General features: G+C 41.1%; 1 protein-coding gene across 2 annotated transcripts in view; it reads right to left on the reverse strand.

Moving 5' to 3' along the window:
* Positions 1–942: 942 nt before the first annotated feature.
* Positions 943–12,334, reverse strand: part of LOC146568936 (uncharacterized) — a 100,021-nt gene continuing 88,629 nt past the window's right edge. For both annotated transcript variants that reach the window (XM_085285332.1, XM_085285333.1), the window contains exons 14-17: positions 10,024–10,181; positions 8,365–8,509; positions 7,745–7,888; positions 943–7,656 (exon numbers count right to left, since the gene is read on the reverse strand). In XM_085285332.1, coding sequence (XP_085141458.1) covers positions 7,393–7,656; positions 7,745–7,888; positions 8,365–8,509; positions 10,024–10,181 — 711 coding nt within the window. In that variant the 3' untranslated portion in view covers positions 943–7,392. The remainder of the gene's footprint in view (positions 7,657–7,744; positions 7,889–8,364; positions 8,510–10,023; positions 10,182–12,334) is intronic.

Raw genomic sequence — 12,334 nt, forward strand, 5'->3', positions numbered from 1 at the left:
GTTACGTTTTTTAGCACTAGAAAGGTGTCTGGTAAGAATATACAACCAATGAAGGTTGGATGGACAGAAACATTGTGATTTAATAAATATTCCAGCTGTAAGTGAGACAGTTGTTTTATGAGGCTTACACCTGGTGCCAGAACTAAAACCTGACATAAACCCAGGCAGGTCCAGCTGTGGCTGTGTGACCAGTCTTATTCTACCAGCCGTTCTTTGGACCACACATGAAGGACGGTTTTCTTTATTTTGTTTTATTTTTGTGTATATGAGGATTTTTTTTTTTTTTTTTTGCGTATGTTACTGGGCCAGACCCAATCTGCTTTGTGAGTAAGCTGAGGACACTCAGATTCCTCAGCTGCAGAATTAAAACATTAATTTGAATCTTGTGCATTAGAGTGGAACTTGGACCAAAATGGCAAACTCCCCCAAGAGCCCCAAATGTGTACTTTGTGACCAGCTGGTTTTAATAACACTTAAACCCCTGTGAAAAGAGGGGTTGCATAGACTGTTAATAAAAGATGGCAACTGGCTAGATTTTTCAGTCATTTTCCCCTGGAGATGTGTTAATAGAGGCAAAAAACAGTACATTTTAGCTGATAACAGTATAATCAGCTCCTTGTGCACACCAGCGATGGATCTAATACCATAATTAAGATAAAAAGTACATCAACATAAACTCTACTCATTGTGTAAAAGAATCACCTGTTTTAGTGCTGTATTATATTAATGGGTCATTCAAACTCATATATTAACATGTACGCTGTCTTTTAATACTGCAGCTGGTCAAGGTGGAGCAAATTTTTAAAGCACTCTATTTTATAAGCACATGTTTTTGAAGTCTCACATGTGAAATTTGTACAGAAGCATTCAACTAATGCACACGACTAAAGCGCTTAAGTACGGCACTTTACATTCCACGCAATGATGTTCACACGTGCAGTAAACCTTTCAAAACACTTTTATTTTATCTCCTATGCTTCTCAAAGTGAGAAGCTCACAAACAACATTTCCTTGGTGAGTTATAACAAGGCAGTGACACATGTAGCTCACTGTATGTATAGCATAAAATGAACATCGCCTTATCTGCACCAGTCTAAAAAACACTGAGACGGATCAGACCAGACCTCTACATGTAAAAAGATTCGTATGAGCTGGCTCAAGTCTCTAAAACACGACAGCATACAACAGCATTAAATATAGCCATTCCCTTCATTCACATTGATTAAAAACAAAAAGAGAGAAATGACCATGAGCTCAAGGACAGGAAAAAATGCTGACCTACCTTATATATTAAGCCTTCTTTTAATACTCTAATCATAATATAAATGAAAGCAGGCCGTAATATCTCATGCTTTATTTACATTCAGAAATGAGGCTGTGATGTACAAGTGCACGCTGAAGAGACAGTTTGAGCTGCAGATATCCTACGTCTGTGAACACGGTGCAACACTTTGACATGAGTATCACGCAGGCGTCATCAAGGGGAACCAGGCATTTCTATGCTAACCAGTGCCATGGAGGACCAGCTGCTGCTCTGTGATGTATGTGAGTGGTGAGAACACATGGAGAGAGGCGGTGGGAAGGGGAAAACTTTGAGATACAGTGAAGACTCTAAACTTCTTTAAATCTGTACTGCATATAAAGCCACAGACGATTAAGTGACTGCTCTCGCTGTTGTTGGTTTGGCTTTGGCACTTTATGGATCGCACTTCAGTGCAGCTCTTTATATCCCCCAAACAGTCGGTTAATAAATGGTGAAACTGATCTGGCCACAGAGTTGGCAATAGTATGGAGGCTATGTGCACCGATAACTGCATTAACGATAGCAAAACACAGCAGCTGATAGAGGAGTTCGACCTCAGTAAAGTAACATTGAGCTAATATTTGAGGTCAAAGCTGGCCTAGGACACTCTTGTGAAAGAGATTTTATGAGTTTAAGATTCACCACCAACCGGTTGCAGCAGATAGCCGCCCCTCCCTATGCTCTTCTCCCTCTAAGTTTCTTCCTGTTAAAAGGGAGTTTTTCCTTGCCACGTTTGCCAGTTTTTCCTTTCCACTGTTGTTGTGATTTGGTACTATATAACTAACATTGAATCAAACCGAGTTTAATTCTTAGTTACCTTTCAACTATTAAACTCTTTTGAATGTCAGCACTGTTTTTGTTGATTGAATGAAAGGCTGCCCGGATTAAGGCATCAGATGAGGCATGCAGCTGATATGTTGCTTGGTTAATTTTGGTTTAAATCTGGTGCCAGAACCAGTTTAGGATCAGTTGGGTGACCGCCCAGGGCCCTGCTGCTCTAACAGGTCAAATCATGTTGTCATTTATATTTAAAAATATAAATGTTTTTGCATCGAGTCTGTGGAGCCCTAAAACTTGAAAAAGATGATATTTATTGTTATGTTGTGCAGACAGCAGTGCTGGATTACCAAAATTAGGTTGAATGGGCCACTGCCCCAAGAGTCCCCAAACCCACGAGCTTCCAGGTGTTTCATTATTATACTCATATATTGGAGAATTTGCACCATTAACAGGGTAATCTGGCCTCTAAGCAAAAAATGGAGAGCTTCTGATTGAATTTCTGATCAACCATTTGAGGGCATATCATAAAATATTAGCATAAAGGTACGAAAAAGCTATTGAAAACTCTTCCCTCTAAAACCCAAAGAGATTTCCAAAGCAGAAAATCCTCACATTTAAAAAGTGAAATTTCCTTCAGCTCTCCTGTTATTTGAGCCTAGACATCAGAAGCAGCAGTTGACAGAGAAAACAGAAATTTGAATACATCTTTATAAAAATAGCACAAAATTCATGTGCAGTTTGGCTGCTTGTTATGAGACACGTACGATGTCAACACAGACTCACACACAAAAAACATTTACTTTTAGGGTAACATAGATAACAGTTTCTTGTGTATGCAATAACAAGAGATGTAGGTTTTCAAGATAAAATCTGACAAGTGTTTTCACATTTTATCTGTGTAGACCTATTATGCTTTTCCTTATTTACTGTTATTTATATTCTGTTTGAATGATAGATGCTCATATCAAACACGGACATAGTTTCAAAATATTTCGGCCATTATTTGTATAAATCAACCAAATCCAAAGTGGCTGCTGATACTCTTAACTCTGTGATTCCTAATGAGGTGATCTGAGCACAGAAGCCCCGCCCACCTGCTGTGGCAGAAAGTGTTACGACAGGCAACCAATAAGGAGGAAGGTATCCTCTGTCTAAAACTGTTTTATTTTCAGACAGAAGATGCCTTCCTCCCCAGGGGCCCAGTATCAGCTAAACCAGGATTATTGTTGAGCTCTGGATCATGCAAAGCTACGCTAGTTAAGTCTAAGACTGAAGATATATAGCTTTAAATGAGCAGAATAGGTCAGTGTTAAGGTACTCATTGTAAGTCTGGCTGCTTATTGACAGTTTGGCCACATAACAGACAGCAAACATTACTAATAACACACAAGTATAAAGTCTGTAAAGTTACACGAAATGTACAGGAGGTCAGTTATGGCAACAATATACACATAAAACCTTTTAATACCACCAGCGCGCAAAGGTGCAGACAAGAGAAGCAGGCAATGAGCTTTAAATGAAATAAGCTGCTGAAAATTGGGCATAAATGTCTTTAAACTGCTTCTTCTGTCTTACAAAAAGCCCCCAAAGCAAGTAAAAGTGTCACATAAGACAAAGAAAAGACATAAAGGCTGATGACTTCTGGGGAGGATGCTGCCTTAAAATGACTCACATGACAGTCAATAACCAAAAATTCTGGGTAGATTCAGCTTTACGCTGCAGGTATCTACATGATTAACAGACTTACACCGTGACACGCTCAGGTTTTCTGAACTATTTAACTTCTGAATAGCCTGAATATTCAATCATCTGTTCTAGAAACTGTACAGCTTTAAACAACACATTTGGCGCTGGATAAAAGTCAGATGGTCTGGAAGGCTCTCTGCAGCCTTTCACATAAGCACACACTCCCAAAACACACTCAGACTTGACATCCGTAGTTACAATACAAACAGGTCCTATCTCATTTAGCCCTGCAATACCCGCCCCCACCAACCTGCTCAGGCGAGCGGGTGACGCCGTGCATATTCACTGCAGGTGCAGCAGGTGTGATTATGGCTGAAAGAACATGGGTGAATGCTGACAGCTCTCCCTGCTGGTTGGACGCTGGCACTGCAGCTGCTCAAGGTGTCGTTTTAAAGCCTGAGTAATAAATGGCTGTGCATTAATAATGCTATGAAGTGTATATGGCTACCAAACATTATGTGGTTCCATAATTAGATCAGTCCGCCCACACACAAACACATAATCACACTCACTCCTGAATAAGGAGTTTCTTTGTCTTCTTCTTTTTTACATTCTGTTTTCATTCTTTTTTCCATGCATCTTTTACAACAGTATCAGCCCTGATCCAGTTTGAATCGTGCCATTAGCTCATGGCAAACAATAAGACATTATAAGAAAGAGAAGCCGTGGCACTCAGAGTCCCCGGAGAGATACGAGCCAATCGTTTTGTTGCATCACACATATTAACGGTAAAGTTTTGCTGCTGTTTCAGCTGTATCCTGGCAGGAGGTTTATCTTCTATGTATTGTAGAAAAATGTGTGAGCACTTGCAGTGCTATTCATTGCTCTGTTAGGATAATCAAAGACTTTGTTTTTGTTTTTGCACTTTTGGATTGAGCCCTTTTTGAAGTGAAGTGTAAAGTCGCCAAACTTTTGAAGCATTTTTTCAAAATGAGATTTGACTAAATATCCAGTTTTTCTGTCTCTGTGACGCAATTATTAAATTTAAAGCCCTTTATCCTTTCATTTAGATTGCAGAGCTGATCTGGGGGAGTTATTCCACTTTCTGTTAATACTCCTGTAGAGAAATTTGATGCGATTCAGGAAGGAATGCAGAAGGGGCACTCTTGAGAAAGTCCTTAATGAATTAGAGGTAAAATTAATATGTACACTTGCTTCTAGACAAAGGAAAATACAAAACACACTTCTTTTAGTTTTTAGAAATATAGTACAGATAACATGTCTGCAAATAAAATATGCTTCCAATTTATTTTTCCAGAAAGACTAAAACTGTCAATTAACTGCTGACATTTTGCTAACGCATGCTGATTGGTGGGACAAGGATTCACCACAGGCACGCTGCAGTCACTCTAGTCTGACGGCACCCATTTTAGAGGCTTCCTGTTTGAAATCAAATTCACAGATTCCATAAAGTGACTCAGGGTAGTTTTTACATCTCTAATAAAAAATAATAATAAGATAAAAATAGTAAAAAACTGAACTATAGATTAATCTCTTCTTTCAAAAACATAACAATAACAAATGTTTACACCACAAAATTTGCTGTTTTGGCCTCCGTAGATCCCCAATCATCATGGATTATCTCACAAGTGCCCCTATGAAACAGGAAGTGCAGAGACTATGAGTTCAAGTATTTAGAAGATCTTTGGATCTGCAAAATTTCATCGGTGTTGTGGCGAGTTTATCTACCGTACTCTTCATCGTAGAAAAGAGGAGAGTACTTTTCTTGGCTTATGGTATTGACAGCGTAAGTCTATGGTGGGTTAAACAGAGATGTTAACAGTGTTGGGTAGAAGGAGTGTAACTGTTAAACCTAATATTTTGACCGGTTTCTTTAAAAGTCCAGTTGATGCGTCTCAGAGACCACTAAATCAGAGTTAAGGCTCTCTCCCTAATTCATTTTATTTGGGGGGATTAATTAAACTGCCCGGGGGGGGGTGTTACCAAGCTGGCTGCTGACTCTCAAAGAACCTCGAGCATGATCTGTCTTTGGAGTAGTTCCCACTGGAGCTTAAATCCTCACAAGAATTTTCTTTTTACACTAAAATCCTGCAAAAAACTCCCCCTTACTAATCTTTGATAGACTTATTTTGATAATATTCATAAAGTTTGTAAGAAAAAATAAAATAATGTGATTACCAAGTAGCGATTTCCAGACTTGTGTGTGTGTATACCCAATGCAGCTTCTCATGAGTGTGCTGAATATATTGTAAATATACTGTCATATATACTACAATATATGGTGCGTTATATACAACATATCCTGGATGTTTACAAAGAGATATTTCATCATACACTTGACATACACATGAAGTTCAACACCAACAAATGACTGTAAAATACTGTAAAAATATCGAAAAACAAAGAACATTCAGGGTCTGTCCAGTGAGTCGGGTTTATAAGTACAGATGAAGATTACACGTGTTGGGTATGGCACTGGCATGAGGAGAGTGACTGAACGAACCTGCTCCCCACCCCTCACCGAGAGCAGCTTCTCCGCTCTCAGATTTTTGCCTTCAAAGTAGTAAAAAGCCCTAAAAGAAGCAGTGCTGGATGCAGGCATGCGGATCACTGCAGAAAACAACATTCGGCCAAGAAAGAGAACATAAGCACATCACAGGACAGAAGCAAAAAGCAAGAGATGCTCGAGTTCAAGTAGAGCAAAAAAAAAAAGAAAAAGACCTCTTTCTCTTTGTGTCATGCAGTGTTTGGCTGCATATCAGGAGGACTGTGAACTCCTGCTGACGTCGTCACCTCTAGTTGGCCGTCAGCGGCTAGAGAAAGGAGGAAAGACGAGCTGTACGCAGCGGCCACGTCGCATACTGCAGCCACACACTTATTTAACTGGAAACCACCTTCAGCGAAACATACAGGAGCTGAAAGCTGGAATTTGCAGCTCCTGTGTGGAATGTGAACACACCGTGGTGGAAAAAAAAGGAGCTGGAATGTAATGGCTCCGTAGACCTGGTGATGTTTCCTAAGTTTTTTGTTTTTTTTTAATTATTATTACAGCGCTTCACCTCAAGAGCAGCGGCAGAAATTCAACAGAAATCAAATCATCAGTCGTCTATAATGTGATGACAATTCAAAGTGTGTGTAAACATGTTTGGTCCCAAAAAACGGAGTGTAAGGTCAAGAAAAAAGGTGTGAGAACGCGGCCGGAGGTGCCTTGAAAGAACAAAAGGGGAAGAAAAAAGGAAAGGATGCTGGATGTAGGTCCCTGTGCGCTGCCCCGTCCGATCCGTAAGCAGCCTCTCTGCCTCACAGTCTGCTGCGGCACCCAGCGTACGTTCTCAAAGACACCTCGTCTGCAGATCCGTGACCTCCCAGCGCTCCCTCCCACCTCCTGCACTAGCCTGTCTGCCAGTCACAGGATCTGCACCTCCTCGGTTAGATGAGAAGATTGGGGTGCCGGGTAGGGCCTCGTGTTTTGGGGGAAGGCGTGGGTTAGACCCTCACTCCTGCTCCCCCCTTCAAGCAGAGCTCCAAACAAAACCTCTGCAGGGAGACAGCCTGCCGCTGGCAGTGCAACGCCGTGCCGCTCCCGGCGCCCCCGCCTCGTCTCACTTCTTGACGGCCTGTCGGTAGCTGTGTCTCTGGCCTTCCTGCCGCTGCTTGCTGCTGCAGCCGCTGGCTTTGCTGCTGTTGCCGCCGTCCCTGGTGCTGCTGGCCAGGCTGGCCTGGCTGCTGTCCTGCAGCGTGGGGCTGGAGTGAGCCCTCTGCAGCCCGTTGTCCTCCAGAAGCTGAGACTCGAATACAGACAGGTCTTCCTCGCCGCTTCGGATTTTAGCTCGCAGCAACATGACGTAGGTCCCGTACCGCGTTTTCTATAAAAAAAGAAAAGAAGAAAATCTAAATTTAAGGCGAGACAGTTTCATGTAAATACTCGATTCCTCATTCGTGAATCCAGCTCACCTCAAAGTCCAGGTACTCATCTCGCTGGCGGTATTCTTCCAGCTCGCGTCCTTTCACCTTGCGGTCAGGTGGATAAGAGCGCAGCTCAGCCAGTTCAGTGGAGATGGCTCTGAATCGAGCTTCATGGGACCTGACCTGCTCCTCCTGAGAGCACAGAGTTAAAACCAAGATTATGAGAGGAAAAACTTAAAACCCTGACCCAGAGGTGGAACTGATTTCCTGGTTGAGCATTTTATTGGCATGGTTTGGGTCTACTTGTATTTTTTTCTATTGCCACCGTAAAACAAGGGAACTGCTTTCATACCCCTGTTGTTTCTCACAGACAGTAATTATAAAGTTACGTTTTCCACCTGTGAAAGGTGAAGACAGCGTACAGTCTGCTCCTGTATTTGTGAACTAAGGTTTAACTAAGAGACCATGTGACTCCACGTGGAGTTCTTAAGCTTTTGTACAATCAGACTTTTCTTTTTCTACAACTTCAAGAGTCGCCCCCTGCTGGTCATTAATGGAGGCTTAGGCCACTTTAAACCACTTAAACAGAAGCTACGCCCATCTTTTATTTACTTTGATATACTCAGAGTGGAATCAGCCACCTGTCAGACTCATTAAAGTTAGGATACCTCGGACAGTTTCGACATCGTCCCCGGCAGGAGTGGCCGGCTGAACTTCTTCTGCGAGCCGATGGCTGCTGGAAAAGGAGGAGATGAGAACATGGCGGCCACTGTGTTGATCCGTGTGATCCAAGACTGCATCTGCTCCGCGTTCCTGAGATGATTAACACAGACGCACACACACGATTAATTACAAACTCCAAAACACATACAGTACAAATGCTTCTCCTCTGCGATGCCCGCTCACATCCGCTCATGGCTGGTTTACAACATCAAAGGGATAATTATCAGAGAAAGCAGCGCTGCTGTTAACAAAGAAATTATTTTGGAGCCAATTAACAGATGAGAGAGAGAAAAAAGTCCTGTTTTACATTAACAGGCCCATTAAGAGCCCGAGTAATATCAGATCGAATCAGACAGCATCGCTTAAATCATCAGGGAGAGACGGGCGGAGAGAGAGACGAGGAGAGGAGAAAGGCGCAGAGAGGGGTACAGTATCTGGGACAAATGCAAGCTGCAACTGGAGCACAGAGCCGGTCCTCCTGGGGCCTGAAACATGTGGCCAATCATGTGCCACTTCCTGGATCCTGCTAAGACACACACACACAGACACACACCTTCACCTTCATCGCGCATCCTCTCCATGTATCACTAATCTGTAAGCACATGAGTGCTGCTGAGGGTGGACATTCAGCTGTTATCAGCAGCACTATATGGCCAGAAATATGTGGACACCATAGTATTGTGAACCGAAACAGCCTCTACTCATGCCATCGGTTCAATAACCCCAAATCCCAGCTTTGGTTTTGTAGGATGGTTGGATTTTACTGATTAATTTTAAAGTGCATCTGGGTCAGAGCAGAAATGTTGACTCCTTTTAAGCCAGTGCACAGCCTTATTCTTCAGGTGGATCTTTCTGTCTGTTCCAAAAGGCTGGGCAAGGGTGTAATCAGGGTCCCCGGCTTTAAAAGGACCTACCTGAGGAGCAAAGGCTTGAAGAATGATTTGCCTCATAAAACACACCTTTACTGACTTCTATTTTATGTGATACTGCATTTGAGTTTCCTTTTAATCATGTTTTATAGCCCTTTTTACCATTTATGTATTGTTTTCGATTGGCACTTATCTTCACTGTGCAGGGTTTGCGACACCTCTCGCACTATGGTAGCTGGAATAGACTCCAGAATTAATCACGTAAGTTCATGACTTTATGCAGTTCAGATTTCCACGTGACATGAAGTGAAACAGAACAAAGGCTGAAAGCAAGTTCAGGCTTGCAGCTTGAGCTGTGCTGTGTCACATACCAAACCTCCTCCCCCCTCTGGAATATCAGCGCAGCTCTTTGCTTGCATCGCTTCCTGCAGAGTCAACCCCTCCACCACCCCAACATCCACCAGTATCTGTTCATGTGGGCTCATGTAGTTAAAAACAGGGGTGTCCACATACTTTTGATTGTTCAGTGTAACATTGCCAGAGACGGCAAGTCAGCACTAAGAGAAGAGTGGAATAAAACATGGGTGTTTCTTATTTGTTCTTTTTTTAGCTGTCTGAATTTTCTGCTCTGCTGCAGATGTTGCACAGCTGTCCACGCTGCTCAGCGTGGGAGCTATAAATCGTACAGCGTGTGCGTTTGTTCAAGCTCAGCGAGAAGAGCATAAAGAGACTCACGGCGCTTGGAAGAGATACACCCTCCAGTCCGCCGTCCGCAGGTAAAACACGTTGGGTCTCTTGCTGTAGTCTGAAGCTTTCATTGCCAGAGAGTGATGGATGGACACGGCGTTCTTCAGGTCCTCATCAGAGAGCTGCTTATCGGGCCTGTACTCCCCCTGGAACGACAGGTATGAAGGAGAATGGTGTGTTGCGGTGCAAACGCTCATTAAAGATGCTGACTATGATCATATTTTATTGGAGGAGTGGGTGACGCTTATACACATTTACATGAAGCAACTGATATTGCTCTGAATGTGAGCTCTGTAGGCGTCTCTCATCAGGTTTTTTTTTTAATTTTAGAATAGAATAGAATAGAATAGCCTTTATTGTCATTGTACAGAGTACAACGAAATTGGAGTGCCACTCCCTTGGTGCAAGTTTCAATAATAAATATAAATGTAAAATATAAAAAGTACAAAAAAAACAATCGTAAGTACTCAAACAATAGTATGTACAATATATACAGGATAGCAGCATAATATAATGACAGTGACGATATGGAATAGGTTCAGTTTTATTAGTTTTATTATTTTATTAGTTTTATTAATTTTGAATTTTTAGTCTAGTTTTAATTAGTTTCTTGTTGTTTGTTGCAGCTATGCAGAGATCAGTGCCTCCTCAGGCAGGTTGTATTGACCTTATTATTATTATTAATACTTAAAGTAGTTATTTCCTACATATTTTTATTTATTATGGTTAGTTTTGCATGTACACAATCACCATTCGATTTAGTTTTGATTTTCTTTAAAGGTCTAGTTTTCTTTTCTTTTCTTTTTAAATTTCTGGTAAACAATATGTGTTTTAACTTTTAGTTTTAATTTTTTAAGTTTAGTTAATTATTAAAAAATCGTTCAACAGTAAGAATAAAAATATAAAATATATATTTGATACCTTATTTGAGTTGAAGATATTTTGGTTTCATGACAGACGTATACGTTTTCGTTAAGGAAGAACAAAGCTGTGGACATAAACTTCTCAAATTATTTTTAATTTGATAAAAAAAAGTTATTTTTTAAATATTACTTGACTCATACCTCAGCTAACTTTAAAGGCTTGAGTTTTGACAGTTCTCATATCTAAAGTGAAGCACTAGTGGAAGATTTTTTTACCACGACAAAGTCTGAAACAATTTAATTTAACTTAAAAACATCTAAATTAATTATTTTGATTCGAATGCATACGTCTACAAATCACAGGGTAATCAATAACCAAAATATACTGACAAAGTGTCACGTTCTCCATTAAGTTTTTATTTGATAAAGCGGATCTCACAAAGGTTTATTAGATGTTATTGTATTTACTTATGCTCACATTCACCCCTACAGCCAACATTTACCCACCAGTTAAGCTAACATCCATGTTTCTAGGAGAACAAACAAACTCAATACCTGGCTGCTGGATTTGAGCCTGAAATCTTCTTGCTGTGGGTTTGAACCACCGCACCGCCCTAGGCCTAAACGTGCTAATGGATATTATTCCTCCACATCACATATGTGACCTTTATAAAAAGTAAATATTTCCACACTTTTAGTTCTATAACAATGGCATGAAAACATAATTAATAGCTCTGCATATAGCATAATTAGTCACATGTCAAAAAAGTGTTTAATTACAAGTTTATGTTATTGTCTAAAAAAATAATAACTCTATAAAGCATTATTATCACTTTGACCTTCAAATTAGTCTATTGATCTTGAAGGAGAGGTCAAAGGTCACTGTAAATCCTTACACAGGACTTGTGTTGACGACACACACCACAAGAATCATGAGCCTTGAATTAACCTTGAAGACCTTAGTGAAAAAACCTCCGTAAAAATAAAGTTCAGTTATTATTTTAGAGAACAGAGCCACAGCATCCCTACAGGCACAATTTTCTCTGCATTCAGGGGGAATTTGGAGCAGCAGTGGCCTGTTATGTTGGCAGAGGTTACCCAGGCCCACCGCCGCTCCGTATGGGTCCTCTGCACGGTGCCAAGGCCCGGCCTGCACGAGGACATTATGTCACAGCAACATGTATTCGTGTAAACAGGAAGTAGGCACCAAAACGTGACTCTAAAGGACAGATTGCTTCTTGAGCTGTCAGTGCAAAGCTGCTGCTTTTTTCATTGCTGATATTTTGCTTAAATAAATCAATAAATCATCTTAAGAGCTCGTTTGCAGGCAGGCAGGTAACATTTGGTGCAGAACTTTTTTGTTGTTGTTGGGTTTCTAAAGAGACGTTCACCGCAGGGATAAAGATCCACCTTCTGTTAAAAATCTGCTGCTGGCA

This window comes from Mchenga conophoros, linkage group LG8, assembly GCF_057382185.1.
Source record: "Mchenga conophoros isolate Kocher_MC1m ecotype Shallow Benthic linkage group LG8, M_conophoros_male_GT1.1, whole genome shotgun sequence".
NCBI classification, from domain to species: Eukaryota; Metazoa; Chordata; class Actinopteri; order Cichliformes; family Cichlidae; genus Mchenga; species Mchenga conophoros.